The sequence below is a fragment of the Rutidosis leptorrhynchoides genome, chromosome 7, assembly GCF_046630445.1.
Source record: "Rutidosis leptorrhynchoides isolate AG116_Rl617_1_P2 chromosome 7, CSIRO_AGI_Rlap_v1, whole genome shotgun sequence".
In the NCBI taxonomy this organism is placed as follows: domain Eukaryota; kingdom Viridiplantae; phylum Streptophyta; class Magnoliopsida; order Asterales; family Asteraceae; genus Rutidosis; species Rutidosis leptorrhynchoides.
In genome coordinates, this window is record NC_092339.1 from 363,342,505 (window position 1) to 363,362,916 (window position 20,412).

The 20,412-nt window shown below is 37.6% G+C and overlaps 1 protein-coding gene across 1 annotated transcript; it reads right to left on the bottom strand.

Annotated features, from left to right (window-relative positions):
- Nucleotides 1-561: 561 nt before the first annotated feature.
- LOC139860468 (uncharacterized) lies at nucleotides 562-2,352 on the bottom strand. Its single transcript, XM_071849220.1, has one exon. It carries the CDS (start codon nucleotides 2,350-2,352, stop codon nucleotides 562-564), a length of 1,791 nt encoding a protein of 596 aa, XP_071705321.1.
- Between the last annotated feature and the right edge of the window lie 18,060 nt (nucleotides 2,353-20,412).

Genomic DNA, 20,412 nt, shown 5'->3' on the forward strand with positions numbered 1-20,412 from the left:
CAAATTAGGGGCTCCTTAACTACTTTTTCCTGGTTCGTTGACGTAGTAGCTTCTATTTTTTTTTTTCCAGGTTTATTATGAGATGATCCAATGAGTTTGGGAGTAGGTCAGAAGTTGACAAAGTATATGTGGTTAAATAAACCCAAATTCAAAATTTGCATCATAATCAAATAATCAATTCTTACAAATTAAAAGTTGACCAAGAACTGTCGTTAACACATATAAAAGTTATATATAGCGTTTACTTTGAGGTAGTGGTTACTGAATTCTACAATACCTTTATGTGTGACAACCTAACAGCTAATTCCTCCTTTTAAAGGTTCCCATCAAATGCTCATTCCATATATGGTCACCAATCTAAGTAACAAATTATTTATAATTCTACAACAAAAAATCAGCTGAAAAGGGTTACAAACATATTCATGTTTACATCCAACGAACTCTGTCTTCTTTAAGCCGGTTTTCGGTTTCTAACTACCACCACAGTTCAATCAGGTCTTCAGGTTCGACCAAGAAGCTCGAACTTAAGGACAAAAATGACATTTAGTTTCTATAATGAGATTAAGCCGGTCTCTGTGTCCTTGTAACGAGCTCGGAAAAGGCTTTTTTGAAATAATCCGATCGACTACGATGATAATCAATCCACACACACAATTGCCTAATTGCTTCCCTTTTTTCTTCCTGCAAACCAATCAAGGTTTCATCTTTCTCCTTCATAATTTTCTCTAAGTCCCTCACCTTAGTTTCTAATTTCAACACTTTTTGTCTTGACACAAGTATCTCCTCTTCTTTATCATCCAATTTAACCAAAAGTGCATCATAATCTTCCTTCACTTGCACCAAATCACTATTCTTTCGTTTCGCCCAATCTTTCACAAAGTTCGTCTCACAAGAAACTTTTGACACTCGGTTCGTGAAATCATCACAACGTTCTGCAAATCTTTGCCCGATCGTCTCGGAAGCACTCAATGTATCACTCACCATTTTCGTTATAACCTTGATACTACGAAACGCCAACTCATTATCTCTTTTATCTTCCTCGTTTTTTTCCTTCGTTTTCTTGTACCATTCTCGCGTTTCATTGTGAAGTTGCTCTGCAACACGGATTCTTCTACTCAAAATACGAATACTATCCTCGGATTTTTTCCTAAATTCATCCACCATTTCTCCCATTTTTTTAACCGTCGTTCTAAAACTAGATTTCGCTTCGTGGTTTAGTTTGTTCACCAACAAGTCTCTCTGCTCAAGCGTAGAGGCTAATACGTCGTTTTTCTCTTCAAGTTCAACCTTTTCGATTTCCAAAGATTTGAACTTTTGCTCTAGCGATTTTATTTTGTTCGTTAAGTCCAATTTGACGCCCTCAATTGTTGATTCGAGAGTAGATATTCGACTATCTTTTTCTTGAAGCTTCTCCTCTAATTCACAAATCGTTTTTCTTTGATCCTCATTTTCGTATTTTGATAAACGACATTCATCTCTTTCATAAACAATCTTGACCTCCAAATCTTTAACTCGCGTTTTTAAACTTTCTTCGTTTACGATCATTTGCTTTAATTTTTCGGTTAATGCTTCTAACACCTCATGTGAATCTTCAGCTTCTTTAGTCTTCCGCTCGATCTCCATTTCTGATTCTTGATTCCGAATCCTTAATGATTCGAGTTCTTTTTCTTTTTCGTACGTAAAGTTTCTATCTTCAGCCCTTAAACAATCTACTTTCACTCTCAAGTTTTGAACTTGATCCATATATTCCTCAATTTTACCATTAAATATCTTCTCACATTCATCAAATTTCTTGAAAATTTCACTTTCCTTCTCTTTAAATGCATATTCAACAGACTTAAGTCCCGAAATTTGCCTTTTTCTTCTATGAAAATCATCATGTCTGCCCTTAAATTCTTGTTCATATTCATGTTCATTCTTTTGATAGTTTAATGTCTCAATTTCGACCTTCAAAGCGTTTAATCTGTCTTCTAACACCTTCATCTTTAAAGATGACTTTTTTTCAAGATTCGGACATTTTTTCTCTTTTTCATCCAATCTATCTTTTAAGTTATCGGTTTCCTTCATAAGCTTCTCTACCGTTCTACCCCTATCTTCCTCTTTATACGAACTCGCAACACTTAATCCATCTAACGAATAACAAGAATTCTCGGATTTTAAACTTTGTGCATCCGTTGTTGTCCCTTTTGGATGATCAAGACACGGTGTTTTTGATCCACTACCCGGGGAATAATATCCTGTCGATTCCATACTTAATGGAAACGAGTTACATGAAGAAGAAGAAGACGGAGAAGCCTCGTTTTCTTCTTTATCTTCTTCGTCATTGGGTACTTCTTCGTATAAAGCATACATTGATTGGTATTGTTTATGTATATCCTCTATTTTTTCGACTTCCTCCCTTTGTTTGCTTCTTTGTTGCCAGATTTTTACCTTTGAAAAACTTCACAATTTTCTTCACTTTATTATATGTTTCTGCATAGAGAAAACATGAGTTGTTTTAAACTAAGAATTCAAACAATACTTTGTATGGACATTACAGTTTAATTATGGAAAATGATATGTAGTGTTAATTGCACATAAAATTCGTAAAACAAGTAAGCAGGTAAACGAGTAAATGGATAAAGTTTTCCCTGTACACACAAACTCCGTAACTAAAGGGAAATTATGGTATGTTGCTAGCCCCATACTGATCCCATGTAGCAAATAACTTATATCATTTCTCTTTTAACTAATCAAATATCCATATCTAATTAGAGGCTTGGTAAAGCTTTTCCGTTGGTAATAGGTAAATGGGTAAACAATTAAAGAAGTTTTTCTGTTTACGTTATCCGTAAAGGACGAATATTTTTACTCAAATACACGTACTAACTAATACACGTACTAACTGAGTTATCCATGTCGGAGATATCAGGTCGACAACCACTAGGTCATCGATGATTTTGGTCGATAATAGGTAACTCTATTCTAATTTCTAAAGATGATTGTTTTCGGTAAGGAATGTTCTTTGATTGTCATACATTTATCATTCACAATTCTTTCTTCTTCTTACATAAATAGTATAACAACATATTTTTTAATATTTGGGATAATATAGCAACGCATATATTCAACAACAATGTATAAGCATTACGATTTCACATACGTACATAACGCGAAGAGATGCACAAAGCATACATACAATACTTTTCGTTCTTTCGTGAAAAAATGAAGAAAATAAAATTACTAAACGATAAAAGAAATAAACCAAAAAATACAAAACACAACCGTACATACAATAGAGTGCAATCTTTTTATGATAACATATTCAAAGACATGTACACATGATTTATATAGCATATCCCATGAACAACAAAAGTAATTAACAAGTTATCTTAAAAATTCAGTGAGGAACATTAATACATGATGATAGAAAACAAAAAAATACCAGCAATTGGGTGGGAGAAACTCAGAAAACATCCATTATGAAAAAGCTAGAAATTAGGAAATTAACATTTTGGTTGTGATCATCGCCGGTTACATTAACGTTACATTTGGCTGATTAACAAAACTGGTGAATGCGATAAATGGGGGTTCAATTGTCAAAACTAATTGGCTTCTGTTGTACTTTTTTCTTAAAAATTATGCATCACGTGTTATTAATAGATATATAGATACATGACAATATGTATAGTATTTGATTACGGAGTGATACATCACCTAAATTTATTTATCCTATAAGACTTTTTTTTAACGGCGATATTGATATCGAATGTGTCATCCACACACGCGTTATCAGGAAATCCAATTCGCGACGATGTTGACATTACCATTGGAGGTTGCGAAAACCCCTAAAGACCTTCCCAAATCGCATTGATGTTGACGGTACCATCAAAGGTTGAAAACTCATTGCTTGGAGTGAGAATCGGACATGAGTTGGCAGTACTCCAAGTTGGATACCACCCCCATACCATTCAAACCAAGATTCGGTGGTTATCCTATAAGATTACAAAGCATGTTTAATAGTGCGTGGATGATTTTTGTGGTGAATGGATCATCACTGTTAAATAACATATTTACGACAATAATCAGATAATCACTCTGTTGGCGGTGGCCGCCTGCTCTCTAATTGGAACGGCATTGCTAGTGCCTCATTAGCAGACGGTTTTGCTTGTTTAACCACCCTGTTGGTGGTGGTTTCTGTTGTTTTGGAGGTGGTGGAAGTGAATGTTGGAGGTACCTTAGTAACTTGATTGTTTGCTCGTAGTTTTTTTTTCTCTTATCGGGCTCCTCCGATTCAGGTGCCGCCTTCCGGATTGTACCCGATCTCACTGTTTGTTTCAGGTATGGTTTCAGCTCCAGCTATGTGGCTAGTATCTTTTTGTCGGTTGTAGCGACCCAACCCGTTATCCGACCAAAATCACGTCTAAATTTTTTTCTGAGACAGTGCATCTGGACGGCGTCCAAGCCTTTTGGACGGCGTCCAAATGAACTAAATAACTCTGATCAGTTTTACAAATACACGCGAGCGAAAAACCCGCTTCCCGACACTTTTAAACCAAAACACTTTCACAATATGTTATAATAATTAAAACTAAAGGTTTTCCACAATAAAACCGAGTTTTACGACACCGGGCCCACATCGGCCATTTTACGACTTTCGTACAAAATTACGAGTTTTCGACCATATAAGTTTAACACAAAAACGAAGACCGAGCATGGTGATTGGGGATACACTACCCAATCCTAATCAAATCCAAAAGCACGTATTCTAAGCAACTACGCAAGCCCACTAGTTCCCACGCTTACCCGAGCCACCGCATCCATGCAAATCTATAAAAATGTAAACAACGAGAGGGTAAGCTAATGCTTAGTGAGTGAGAATATACCACATACATATATATGCATAAAATGAACACACCACATAAGTAATCAAATAACGCATACCGGAGCATCCAAGCATAAAGGAAAGCTAAGCTAAGCATACCGTACGATCACTAAGCAACAAGTTAAAATAACAACACATATAAGTTCACCAACGACGCTGTGAACAACGCCAATAAGCTACACCCAGAGGGTTAGCTACATCACAACAATACGACAATATATAAACCAATATACAAACGTCCAAGGTTAACCCCTTAACCCAATTCCCAAATGAAGATTGGCCGAAACTACACGAGCCTTAGTAAATCCGCATCCACACGAGACTACTATCTTCAATATCACAACAACATCGAGGTTGGCCGAACTACACGAACCTTAGTGAATCCGCAATCACACGAGATCACTACCTCAATAAGATGACCGAACTACACGAGTCATCGTGAATCTGAACTACACGTGATCCACTTCTCCAATATCCAAACCTACGTTCACGGGATTATGAAATCCACCACATCGGGGTTATCCAATTCACAACTCAATATCAACCCTTCGCCATTGGAGTTATATAATCCACATCATAAACACATGTGATAACGTACACACAAAATGTGCACCTCGCCAAAGGTGGTCAACCAAAATGCACAACCGTGCCAATTGGACCCATACATAAGTCCATCAAATCCACCTATATGTTAAGTGAACTCTATAACCGAGAATCACTTCACCCGACCCGCACCCATCTTACATATACATATGCACATAGGATATTAACACTCACCTTGTCGCCTTGATGAATGCAATCGAATAATCTGCAACGTGCCAATGAAAAGTACCTATTCCATTATCACAATACAAACAATACAATTAGGGTGGACTTACAAACCAACCCAAATCACACTTAGTGCAATTTCGACCCAAATGCACTTCCAAACACAAACTGTGCCCAAACTAACCAATAATCACTAACATAAGTGAAAATGGTCCTAATACGCTAATTAAACCCGAACACAAGTGTTAAACACTCGTCTTGCCCAAATTGACACCAAACCCTAATTTCGACCCATTTCAAAATTAGTGAACCAAATACTCCCAAAAGGGTTCCAACACTTCCATAATCACTAAACTTAGTGATTAAACCCAATATCAAAGCCTAAACATGGCCAAAACATCAACCAACCCAAAACCCGCCAAGTGACAAGAATAACTAGTCACCATAAACCCACTTCATCATCTAAAAGGGTTTTACAACTAAACAATCTCAAACCCTAACTCGAATATCAAATCTAACAAATGAAATTCGGAGTTTGAACTTACCAATACTACCACAACGTAGCTAGGAGCGAGATGAAAAACTTTAAAACCCGAGGTTTGGTGAGAATCCGACTCCTTCTTCTCCAAATCAAGCTCTCTCTCTCTCTCTCTCTCTCTAAACTCTTACTCTCTCTCTAGATATAAGTGTGAGAGTGAAAAGAGGTGAAATGAGGATAAGATAGCCCATGGATCAGTTTTGTGGCTCATAAACCGACCCTCAAGTGAAAATACCAAAATACCCCTTATTAACTCAATTTATCACAGCTGGCCAGTCAGTTCTGTTGGACGGCGTCCCAAAACTTGGACGGCGTCCAACCCTTCATTGCTGAATGGCGTCCTCCAATCTGGACGGTGTCCCAATCAACTGAAAAGGACTGAAACAGAAACAGGGTCATACATCGGGGTCATGTTTGTGTCGCAGTAGATACGACTGTATTCGGCGTTCTCTTAATGACCCCTGTTGGTGGTGGTTTTTTTGTTGTTTTGGATGTTTCTTAGTAGCTTGATTGTTTGCTCGCAGCGGCGGTTTTTTTCTCACGGGCTTCTCCTATTCAGGTCCTGTCTTCCGGATTGTACCAGGCACTGATCTCACTGTTTGATGTATGGTTTCAGCTTCGGCTATGTGGCTAGTATTTTGCTATCGGGGTAGCTCATAAATATTTGTGGCGATCGTTGTTCTGATTTCAAGTTGAGCTATTTAATGCAAATTGGGTCATTAAATGCTCAAGTGTAAGTATGGTGGTTGGTTCCACAAGTTGTGTATTGAATGTGTACTTAATGTATTAGGTACTTTGCTTTGAAGCATACGGAAGTGTTTAAATCATCACCGACGTCTAAGGTGAGTGGAATAATTATGCGTGTACGTATATATTGTATTTATTTGTGTAGTGTGAATGTGGTATTGTCGCGGTGTTTAAGACACCACATTCTACGTAACGAGTGGAATTGTTACGGTGTTCAAGACACCACTAGATGGTTTGATTGACATGTGGAATAGTCGAGGTGTTTAAGACAACACATTGTCATGAGAGTGAAATTGTCACGGTGTTCAAAACACCACTGATTTGGTTGATTGACATGTAGAATCGTAGCGGCGTTCAAGACACCACATTGTCATGGGAGTGAGTTAGTCACGGTCTTTAAGACATCACCCGGGGGATTAGTGATTACGCAGTGATTAAGTAACACTAATGGATGTTATGAACTCCGACGGTCTTTCAAGTATCGTTCCTGTAGTGACCCGAACTTTTCCATGTTTATATATATTAAATGAAATTGATATTTACATGATTAAGTGTTTTCAACATGTTAAGCAATCAAACTTGTTAAGACTTGATTAATTAAAATAGGTTTTATATAGACAATTGACCACCCAAGTTGACCGGCGATTCACGATCGTTAAAACTTGTAAAAACTATATGATGACATACATATGGATATATATATATATATATATATATATATATATATATATATATATATATATATATATATATATATATATATATATATATATATATATATATATATAGTTATCATGATATTATGATAAGTATGTACCTCATTAAGTATATTAACAATGAGTTATATACATAAAAATGAGACTATTGAATTAAGAAACTTGAAAACGGTATATATAACGATTATCGTTATAACAACGTCTTACTAATTACATATGAATCATTTTAAGATATTGATACACTATATATAAACATGTTAAATGATAAGTAAACATATCATTAAGTATAATAACAATGAACTACATATGTAAAAACAAGACTACTAATTTAAGGATTTCGAAACGAGACATATATGTAACGATTATCGTTGTAACGACATTTAACTGTATATATATCATATTAAGATATATTAATACATCATTATATCATGATAATGTAATAATTTAATATCTCATTAGATATAATAAACAATGTGTTAACAACATTTAACAAGATCGTTAACTTAAAGGTTTCAAAACAACGTTTTCATGTAACTACTAACGATGACTTAACGACTCAGTTAAAATGTATTTACATGTAGTGTTTTAATATGTATTCATAAACTTTTGAAAGACTTCAAGACACTTATCCAAGTACTTCTACTTAACAAAAATGCATACGATTACATCCTCATTCATTTTCATCAACAATTCTACTCGTATGCACTCGCATTTGTACTTGTACAATACACAGCTTCTAAATGTATTTACTATTGGTATATACACTCCAATAATCAGCTCTTAGCAGCCTATGTGAGTCACCTAACCATGTGGGAACCATCATTTAACATCTATCATGAAATATCTAACAAAAATACAAACTAATGGAGCCTATATGGAGACTCCATATTCACGTGAATGAGGTACCTCACAAACACATTCACTTTGCAATTTTCTTGAATCAAACTATTTTCTCTCAAGTGTTCTTCCTTTGTTCTAAGTGTTCTTCATCATCTTCAACAAAATCTATCTCAATCTAGTTCATAAATCCATACATAAACGAAGTTATAAAACAACTACTCAAGAACACACCAACAACACTTCCAAGTTTGCTAACTTACTTCCAATCTTGCAAATCCACTTTGAGTGATCATCCAACCTTAAGAAATCTTTCTTATTTGAAGTAAGATATCTTTCTAATATAAGGTAATATTCATATTCAAACTTTGATTCAATTTCTATAACTTTAACAATCTTATTTCGAGTAGAAATCTTACTTGAACTTGTTTTCGTGTCATGATTTTGCTTCAAGAACTTTCAAGCCATTCAAGGATCATTTGAAGCTATATCTATTTTTCTCAATTCCAGTAGGTTTATCCACAAAACCTGAGGTAGTAATGATGTTCATAACATCATTCGATTATATATATAAAACTACCTTATTCGAAGGTTTAAACTTGTAATCACTAGAACATAGTTTAGTTACTTCTAAACTTGTTCGCAAACAAAAGTTAATCCTTCTAACTTGACTTTTAAAATCAACTAAACACATGTTCTATATCTATATGATATGCTAACTTAATGATTTAAAACCTGAAAACACGAAAGACACCGTAAAACCGGATATACGCCGTCGTAGTAACACCGCGGACTGTTTTGGGTTAGCTAATTAAAAACTATGATAAACTTTGATTTAAAAGTTTTTCTTCTGGGAAAATGATTTTTCTTATGAACATGAAACTATATCCAAAAATCATGGTTAAAATCAAAGTGGAAGTATGTTTTCCAAAATGGTCATCTAGACGTCGTTCTTTTGACTGAAATGACTACCTTTACAAAAACGACTTGTAACTTGTATTTCCGACTATAAACTTATATTTTTTCTATTTAGATTCATAAACTTAAGTTCAATATGAAACCATAGCAACTTGAATCACTCAAAACGGATTTAAAACGAAGAAGTTATGGGTAAAACAAGATTGGATAATTTTTGCTTGTTGTAGCTACGTGAAATTTGTAACAAATCCATACAAATCATATCCTAGCTAACTTATATTGTATTATACATGTATTCTAATATATTATGTAATCTTGGGATACCATAGACACGTATGCAAATGTTTTGACATATCATATCGACCCATGTATATATATTATTTGAAACAACCATAGACACTCTATATGCAATAATGATTGAGTTAGCTATACAGGGTTGAGGTTAATTCCATAAATATGTATACTTTGAGTTGTGATCTAGCCTGAGACGTGTATACACTGGGTCGTGGATTGATTCAAGATAATTTATATCAATTTATTTCTGTACATCTAACTGTGGACAACTAGTTGTAGGTTACTAACGAGGACAGCTGACTTAATAAACTTAAAACATTAAAATGTATTAAAAATATTGTAATTATATTTTGAACATACTTTGATATATATGTACATATTTGTTATAGGTTCGTGAATCGACAAGTGGCCAAGTCTTACTTCCCGACGAAGTAAAAATCTATGAAAGTGAGTTATAGTCCCACTTTTAAAATCTAATATTTTTGGGATGAGAATACATGCAGCTTTCTTAATGTTTTACAAAATAGACACAAGTACGCGAAACTACATTCTATGGTTGGATTATTAAATCGAATATTGCCCCTTCAAGTCTGGTAGCCTAAGAATTAGGAAAATGGCTCATAATTGACGCGAATCCTAAAGATAGATCTATGGGCCTAACAAACCCCATTCTGGAATTTGGAATGCTTTAATACTTCGATTTATATGGTGATTGCGATTGCCAATTTATGACATACTTGCGAGTATGCGGGGAATATTCTATATGCATTATGTTAATGTCGGTTACCAAGTGTTCATCATAGAATGATTTTTATACACTTGCGAGTGTAGGATTATTGAATAAATGAAATCTTGTGGTCTATTATATTAATTTGATAATATATTGGTTAAACCTATAACTCATGTAAGACCCAAATATTTATTGTACATAATGTATTTATGGTGTACGATGCGTGTATGAAGTGTACGTGTTGCTTGCTCGAACGCCGAAGGAAACTGGACGTTGTCTGATGTTCCAAAGCCTTACCATTGGAAAGGAAATCTTATCACGTTTCCAACGATATTTGATTCATCGAAAACGGAGCTACGGTCAAAAAGTTATGGCCAAAACAAGTTTCTGAAAACTGACCTGTAGGTTGGAGCGGCGCTCCACCTTTCGGCGCGGCGCGCCGAACCCGTCTGATGCAATTTTCAGCCTTTTTAAAAGGTCTAAATGAAGGGTACTTTGGTCTTTTCACTTGGGGTCGGTTTGGGGTCATCAAAACTGATCCTTTGATCAGTTTGGATCACATTTTCACTCATCAAACACTCTCATCTTCAAACCCTAGAGTGAGAGTAGAGCTTTAGAGAGAGAGAGCTCCAATTGGAGAAGAAGAAGGGTGTTTCGAGTCAAACTTCGGGTATTAAAGTTGTTCTACTCGTCAACGGCATCATTTTGGCGGTATTGGTAAGTTCTAACTCCGAATTTCATCTTAGTGATTTGATATTCAAGTTAGGGTTTGAACTTAAATTGTTAATAAACCCATTCAAACTCTTGAATTGAGTTTGTGGATGCTAGTAATCGGGTTTATTGTTATTGTTGGTGGATTTTGTGTTGGTGAACTAATTAGCCATGGTTAGGACTTGTAATTGGGTTTAATCACTAGGTTTAGTGATTATGGAAGTATTGGAACCCATTTAGGGTTATTTGGTTGACTAATTTTGACTATGGGTCAAAATTAGGGTTTGGTGACGGTTATGACCCAATTGTCGATTTAATAAGGTTTATAAACTTAAAATGGATTAAGTTGAAGCATAGAACCGAGTTAAATATGTTTTGGTGTCAAAACTTGCTAATGGCGTGATATTGACTTCTTATGGGTCAAATTAGGGTTTAAGTGTCTTTTTGGGCAAGATAGGTGTTTAACACCTATGATCGGGTTTAATTGGCGTATTAAGACCATTTTCACTTGTGTTAGTGATTATTGGTTAATTTTGGGCGCGGTTTGTACTTGGAAGTGCATTTGGGTCGAATTTGCACTAAGTGTCAAATTGGGTTGGTTTGTAAATCCAATCTAAGTGTGTTGTTGTATTTGTGATAATGGAATAGGTACTTTCCATTGGCGCGTGGCGGTTTATTTAGAAGCATTCATCAAGGCGACAAGGTGAGTGTTAATATCCTATGTGCATATGTATGTGTAGGATGGGTGCGGGTCGGGTTGAAGTGTTTCTTGGTTATAGAGCTCACTTCACATATAGGTGGATTTGATGGACTTGTGTATAGGTCCAATTGGCACGGTTGTGCGTTTTGGTTGGCCACCTTTGGCGGGGTACACAATTTGTGTGTACATTATCACACGCGGTATGATGTGGATTATATAACCCCAATGGCGAAGGGTTAATATTGTGATGCGGACTTAGATATAACCCCAATGGCGAAGGGTAGTATTGTGAGTGGAATAATTATACGTATGTGTATATGGCGTATTTATTTGTGAATGTTATGGTATGAACCATCGAGTCGGTAGTGCCATAATGTGTGTGTGTGATAGGATGTGAACCACGAGCCGGTAGCATCGAGTGTGAACCACGAGCCGGTAGCACTATAAAATAATTGATGTGAACCACGAGCCGGTAGCATCGAGTGTGAACCACGAGCCGGTAGCACTATAAAATAATTGATGTGAACCACGAGCCTGTAGCATCGAGTGTGAACCACGAGCCGGTAGCATTATAAAATAATTGATGTGAACCACGAGCCGGTAGCATCGAGTGTGAACCACAAGCCGGTAGCACTATAAAAGAGTATGACTCAATTGCGTATGGTGTGAACCATGAGCCGGTAGCACCATAGCGTTATGGTTAACCTTGGGAGTTTTACGTGTTGTTATATATATATTGTATACGTATAATGTTGTATTGACGTGATATAGCTAACCTTCTGGTTGTAGCTTATTGGCATTGTTCGCAACGTTGTTTGCGAACTTACTATATTGTTGGTGTTGTTAGCTTGTGCTTAGTGAACGTACGGTATGCTAGGTTTAGCTTGCCTTATACTTGGATGCTTCGGTATGCGCTATTTGATTATTATTGTGGCGTGTCCATTTTATACATATATATGTATGTAGTATATTTTCACTCACTAAGCGTTAGCTTACCCTCTCGTTGTTGACTTTTTTATAGATTGCATGGATGCGGAGGCTCGGGTAAGCGGGGACTAGTGGACTCGCGTAGTTGCTTTAGAAGGCTTGCTTTTGGATTGATTAGGATTGGGTAGCGTATCCCCAATCGCCATGCTCGACCTTAATTTTGTATTACAAATCATGTGGTTGAAAACTTGTATTTTCGTACGAAAGTCGTAAAACGGCCAATGTGGGCCCGGTCTTCGTAAAACTAATTTTATTAATGGAACGTGTTAGTTCTACATATATTAATGTATGGTTAAAAGCGTTTTGTCTAAATACGTCGGGAAGTGGTCAAACATTTTCGTATTTCATGACTTTTTGGACAGGCCACTTTGGCGCGCCGCGCCATATGGTGCCAGCAAAATATTTTTTTTTTCTGCGTTATTGGTTGGTTAACGGGTTGGGTTGTTACAAGTGGTATCAGAGCATGGTCTAAGGGATTTAGGTGACTTGAGATAGGTGCCTAGACTTAGACTTTTGTGTGTGCTAAATTTGTTGCGGGACTTGTAGGATTACGGGTCGGAATAGGTTATAGTTAGTGCCTTGTTTGTAGGTGGACTAACGTTTATATTAGTAATGCGGATATTATTAATATATTAATTGTGTTGTGATAAAAAAATTCTCGCGTATGTGCATATCACGTAGAATTTTGTTTGCGGTTGCATATATCATCGAGCGAGGCGGTCGTTGTACTAACGAGCCGATACGGCGTGTATGCGTAATAAGGACTTGCAAACCTTATTACGGGTGCAAATCGTGTCTAGTAAGTGATGTACGACGAGTGTTTAGCAAGATGGGACGGTGTTGTGCGTGTGGTTTATACGTTCGTGATCTAATCGTTTGCATTCCTTAGAATGAAAACGGAAGATGGATGCGGAACGAGTGAGCCTTTTCACGAAGGGAAGGATGAGTTAACGTTAAAGATTGAGGCTGTGTTTGAACGATATGTCTCGATTTTCACCGGCAGAGTTAAAGAAGTAACCAAGGAGTTGGTCGAAGGACAAATGACGAAAGTGGTCCGAGACCAAGTGACTAAAGTTGTAAAGGAAGAGTTTGAAAAGAGGTTTCCCAAACCTCGAGGTAGCGATGATGAAGATGTACTTGCAAGGTTAGGATTACATGGTGCTCATGGTAAGAGGGCATGAAGTACGCCTGAAGGCGTCGAGAATGTGTAGAAGAAGAGTAAGAAGGGTTACAAGCTTACGTGCTTTAAGTGTGGGGAACAGGGTCATTTGGCACAAGATTGTACGGTGGTGCCTTTAGGTACAATCAGATGTTTCATTTGCCGAATGGAGGGACACAGGAAGTCAGAGTGTTCCGAATCGCATGACGATCGGGTCAGGAGGTTAGAGCGCGAATATATGATGGGAAGTGGAGCACGGAAGCCCAACAGCGCTACATCAGGTACTTTAAGTACGAAATCATATGTCATTCGTTTGTAATAACATGCGGTATGTGTGTAAGCCTTAGCTAAACTTTATTCTCCGTTGGAGATAATTTGTAGCAAGCGGGCGGTCTACGTTTATGGTTCCGGTTTGCTCTCAGCAGAGCGTATAAGTGGTGTGTTGTGCCTTGACTCTATGGTGTGAATCCTTGGGTGCTTAGGCATTTTGGTTGGTATCGGGTTGTTTATCTCGTTCGAGTGAGACCCTTAAGGTCTCAATTGTGTTGTGCATGTTATTGATATGGGTGACGTTCCTAATGGAAGTACCCTATGGTGACTTTGGATTGTCGGGCGAAGGGCGTAAGACTTGGCGTAACCAAGCATTCCTTAGTATTTGGGAAATGTCTCTACCAAGCCATGGAAATGAGTTTTGGTGTTCGGATGTTAGAGCGTGTTCGCTCTCGTGTTGAAGTTGATGAACCATGAGGTTCGACGGGTGGGATGAAACCCGAGAAATCGAGTGTTTTGGATCTCGATGTATGTTGGTAAAGGATTCTACGTGACGCGACATTAGGTGCCTTTTTTTATACCTACTAGCGTGGTGTTCGACTCCGATTGTGTTGCGGTTACATTGTACTCAGGGTACCGAAGTGAAACCCTTAGGTTCATGAGTGACCGGGTGAAATTCGACAAACTAAAGCAATTGGATGATTGCGAGTGTATAGTTCGTGTAATTTGTGGTACACTTTTCGTTCGAAATGTTCAAGGATAGGTTAGGATCCTTGGTATGCTCAAAGTTGGAGCAAGACATGGTGATGGGCCGTACGAACCCAATTATTGGTAAAGTCTACCTTTGGTAGCATTGTACGGGTGTACGGGATGCGGTTATGGAACGTAATTCCAAGTAGAGGAGTTACACTCCCGCACGAGGAGGTTTTAGTGTGAGATTTCGGACAATGTTTTAGTAAACCGAAACTTGTGTCGGGACCTAGATTTGGTCGATTGTGGTAGAGTACAATTTCGGTTAAATTGTACTTATGATTTTGGATTTGAATTATCACCAAGGTGGTAATGTGGTAAACTCGTTGAGAGATATTGGACGTGTTTGGTAAGCAAGGTGAAATCCCTCGGTTAAGGGATGTATGTGTCGGATTCTCTTTTAGAGAATTATTGTTTTGTACCTATGTTGTTATAGGTGGTTCTTGCTCAATTGTGTGGATGGTTAGTGGTATCCGTTAGGGTTCACTATAGTGTAACAGAGTGCGATGTTGCACTACTCGTTGTTCGAGGCCAAAAGTACGTATGTGATTGGTGAAGCATGACCTTCGGGGTCCGCTGACTTCATCATAGTATTTTTGATTGGTGGAGCATGACCTTCGAGGTCCGCTGACTTCATCCGGTGTTGAGTGATCTATTGGTTGTTTTATACACCGATGGTGGGATCGTGAGGACCATGTTGTGTGATTAGTGATTGCGATAGCCGTGTTTCGCTCACATGTTGTTACGGGTGTGACAATAGTCGATTTTGTACACCTTAGGTTTAGCGTAGCCATAGTCATTTTGGGCGCTTTTGGTTTTAGCCGTTGCTTATGATGTTAGGATAGTGGCGTATTGGTTGTATTGCGCACTACAAAGGATGTTTAGTGGTAAGTGTAATCCGTAAGGATTCATGTGGTTCGATCTTCAACGTTCGGATCGTTGACTTTAGGTTGAGACTTGGTCGCTTTTAGCGTTGTCCTTGGTAAAGGTACGCTAAGGAATTGATATCTCGGTACGAGATTGGTTGAGTTTTTCCCGATATGGGGAATTGAGCAGGTTTTAGTGCTCGGATTGTGGTTTTGATAAATCGCGGGTGACGATTTTAGTTGTTAAAGGTGATTCATTGGGAAGAATTGTCTAGGAAAGTTCGGATTGGGACTTATGATTGAGGACCGTTGAGTAGTTCCGGATTGGTTAAGTGGAGAAGATCACGAGGACGTGATCGAGTTTAAGTGGGGGAGAGTTGTAAGACCCAAATATTTATTGTACATAATGTATTTATGGTGTACGATGCGTGTATGAAGTGTACGTGTTGCTTGCTCGAACGCCGAAGGAAACTGGACGTTGTCTGAAGTGACAAGGTGTGTACGTATCCTTTCAACCCCAAATAAATTTGTGTTGATGTTCCAAAGCCTTACCATTGGAAAGGAAATCTTATCACGTTTCCAACGATATTTGATTCATCGAAAACGGAGCTACGGTCAAAAAGTTATGGCCAAAACAAGTTTCTGAAAACTGACATGTAGGTTGGAGCGGCGCTCCACCTTTCGGCACGGCGCGCCGAACCCGTCTGATGCAATTTTCAGCCTTTTTAAAAGGTCTAAATGAAGGGTACTTTGGTCTTTTCACTTGGGGTCAGTTTGGGGTCATCAAAACTGATCCTTTGATCAGTTTGGATCACATTTTCACTCATCAAACACTCTCATCTTCAAACCCTAGAGTGAGAGTAGAGCTTTAGAGAGAGAGAGCTCCAATTGGAGAAGAAGAAGGGTGTTTCGAGTCAAACCTCGGGTATTAAAGTTGTTCTACTCGTCAACGGCATCATTTTGGCGGTATTGGTAAGTTCTAACTCCGAATTTCATCTTAGTGATTTGATATTCAAGTTAGGGTTTGAACTTAAATTGTTAATAAACCCATTCAAACTCTTGAATTGAGTTTGTGGATGCTAGTAATCGGGTTTATTGTTATTGTTGGTGGATTTTGTGTTGGTGAACTAATTGGCCATGGTTAGGACTTGTAATTGGGTTTAATCACTAGGTTTAGTGATTATGGAAGTATTGGAACCCATTTAGGGTTATTTGGTTGACTAATTTTGACTATGGGTCAAAATTAGGGTTTGGTGACGGTTATGACCCAATTGTCGATTTAATAAGGTTTATAAACTTAAAATGGATTAAGTTGAAGCATAGAACCGAGTTAAATATGTTTTGGTGTCAAAACTTGCTAATGGCGTGATATTGACTTCTTATGGGGTCAAATTAGGGTTTAAGTGTCTTTTTGGGCAAGATAGGTGTTTAACACCTATGATCGGGTTTAATTGGCGTATTAATACCATTTTCACTTGTGTTAGTGATTATTGGTTAATTTTGGGCGCGGTTTGTACTTGGAAGTGCATTTGGGTCGAATTTGCACTAAGTGTCAATTTGGGTTGGTTTGTAAATCCAATCTAAGTGTGTTGTTGTATTTGTGATAATGGAATAGGTACTTTCCATTGGCGCGTGGCGGTTTATTTGGAAGCATTCATCAAGGCGACAAGGTGAGTGTTAATATCCTATGTGCATATGTATGTGTAGGATGGGTGCGGGTCGGGTTGAAGTGTTTCTTGGTTATAGAGCTCACTTCACATATAGGTGGATTTGATGGACTTGTGTATAGGTCCAATTGGCATGGTTGTGCGTTTTGGTTGGCCACCTTTGGCGGGGTACACAATTTGTGTGTACATTATCACACGCGGTATGATGTGGATTATATAACCCCAATGGCGAAGGGTTAATATTGTGATGCGGACTTAGATATAACCCCAATGGCGAAGGGTAGTATTGTGAGTGGAATAATTATACGTATGTATATATGGCGTATTTATTTGTGAATGTTATGGTATGAACCATCGAGCCGGTAGTGCCATAATGTGTGTGTGTGATAGGATGTGAACCACGAGCCGGTAGCATCGAGTGTGAACCACGAGCCGGTAGCACTATAAAATAATTGATGTGAACCACGAGCCGGTAGCATCGAGTGTGAACCACGAGCCGGTAGAACTATAAAATAATTGATGTGAACCACGAGCCGGTAGCATCGAGTGTGAACCACGAGCCGGTAGCACTATAAAATAATTGATGTGAACCACGAGCCGGTAGCATCGAGTGTGAACCACGAGCCGGTAGCACTATAAAAGAGTATGACTCAATTGCGTATGGTGTGAACCACGAGCCGGTAGCACCATAGCGTTATGGTTAACCTTGGGAGTTTTACGCGTTGTTATATATATATTGTATACGTATAATGTTGTATTGACGTGATGTAGCTAACCTTCTGGTTGTAGCTTATTGGAATTGTTCGCAACGTTGTTTGCGAACTTACTATATTGTTGGTGTTGTTAGCTTGTGCTTAGTGAACGTACGGTATGCTAGGTTTAGCTTGCCTTATACTTGGATGCTTTGGTATGCGCTATTTGATTATTATTGTGGCGTGTCCATTTTATACATATATATGTATGTAGTATATTTTCACTCACTAAGCGTTAGCTTACCCTCTCGTTGTTGACTTTTTTATAGATTGCATGGATGCGGAGGCTCGGGTAAGCGGGGACTAGTGGACTCGCGTAGTTGCTTTAGAAGGCTTGCTTTTGGATTGATTAGGATTGGGTAGCGTATCCCCAATCGCCATGCTCGACCTTAATTTTGTATTACAAATCATGTGGTTGAAAACTTGTATTTTCGTACGAAAGTCGTAAAACGGCCAATGTGGGCCCGGTCTTCGTAAAACTAATTTTATTAATAGAACGTGTTAGTTCTACATATATTAATGTATGGTTAAAAGCGTTTTATCTAAATACGTCGGGAAGTGGTCAAACATTTTCGCATTTCATGACTTTTTGGACAGGCCACTTTGGCGCGCCGCACGGCCATATGGCGCGCCGCGCCATGTGCTGTGCCAGCAAAATATTTTTTTTTTTTTCTGCGTTATTGGTTGGTTAACAGGTTGGGTTGTTACAACTCACCAACATTTTTGTTGACTTTTAAAGCATGTTTATTCTCAGGTGATTATTAAGAGCTTCCGCTGTTGCATGCTAATATATGGACAAGACTTGGTGTCAGCATGCTTGTATAATATTGTTTAAAACTGCATTCGAGATTTACTTTGTTGTAACATATTAATATTGTAAACCAATATGTATTGGTAGTGTGTAAGTGTGATATTTTTAGATTATCATTTCTGATAATCTAGGTGGTGTCCTTTTAACCTTGTCGATAAAATAAAGGTTATGGTTTGTTTTAAAAACGAATGCAGTCTTTTAAAAACGTCTCATAGAGAGGTCAAAACCTCGCAACGAAATCAATTAATATGGAACGTTTATAATCAATATGAACGGGACATTTCAGTTGGTATCAGAGTGTTGGTCTTAGAGAACCAGAAAATTTGCATTAGTGTGTCTTATCGAGTTTGTTAGGATGCATTAGTGAGTCTGGACTTCGACCGTGTTTTCTTTAAAAATGATTGCTTAATATTTTTTTTGTTGGAAACTACAAATTGTAACATGTAAATATTATGTGATAAATTAATCTCTTAACATGTTTGATATTGTGTGATAGATGTCTACCTCTAGTACAAATCCCATCGACTCACCTAATAACAATGAAGAGTCGAATATATATTGGGAAGATTCACAAATTCCCGAAGAGGAACCGGAAGAAGAGGAACCGGAAGAAGAGGAACCGGAAGAGGAGGAACCAGAAGAAGAAGAGGTTCCGGAGGAAGAAATATTGATACCTATAGTAAATCGATTAAATAAAGGAAAATCCTCAACCAACGGACGAAAGTTAAAAATGATCAATGGTGTTTTCGCCAAGGAAGAAAAATATTGGGAAGATTACCAATTTTCCGATGAATCGGATCCCGATGAGGATTCCGATGATGTTATAGAAATTACCTCTACCCAATTTAATAAAGCAAAAGAAAATAATAGGGGAAAAGGTATAAAAATAGAGAAACCTGATTCCAACCCCGATGAACTTTATATGTATCGGCAACATCCGTATTTCCTAAAATGTAACAATAACCCGGGAACCTCTAAACCACCAGGTTTTTCTAAACCATTGTGGAAAATAACGGGTCGTATTAGAGGAACACCATATATCCCTAGAAAATTAGGAAAACGAACCAAGTCCGAAGAAGAAGAAACCAATGATTCAGATTAGAGGGTTGTAATTATGTTGTGTAATATATGTATTGTAGTGTGCTTGTACTTTTATGTTCTATGTAAAAATTGTTTGTATTGTTTGTTAATTATCTTTTACGAATCTAATCCTTGTCTATTTTACAGTATAAAAACAAAATGGACGTTAAGGGTAGACAACCAAATATTTTAGAAGACCTACCAGAGGATATGATTGAGAAAATCTTGTCTAGAGTAGGTCAGAATT

Bases quoted from the DNA above. Each gene is read 5' to 3' on its own strand.
- LOC139860468 (XM_071849220.1), bottom strand. From the start codon at position 2,352: ATGTATGCTTTATACGAAGAAGTACCCAATGACGAAGAAGATAAAGAA.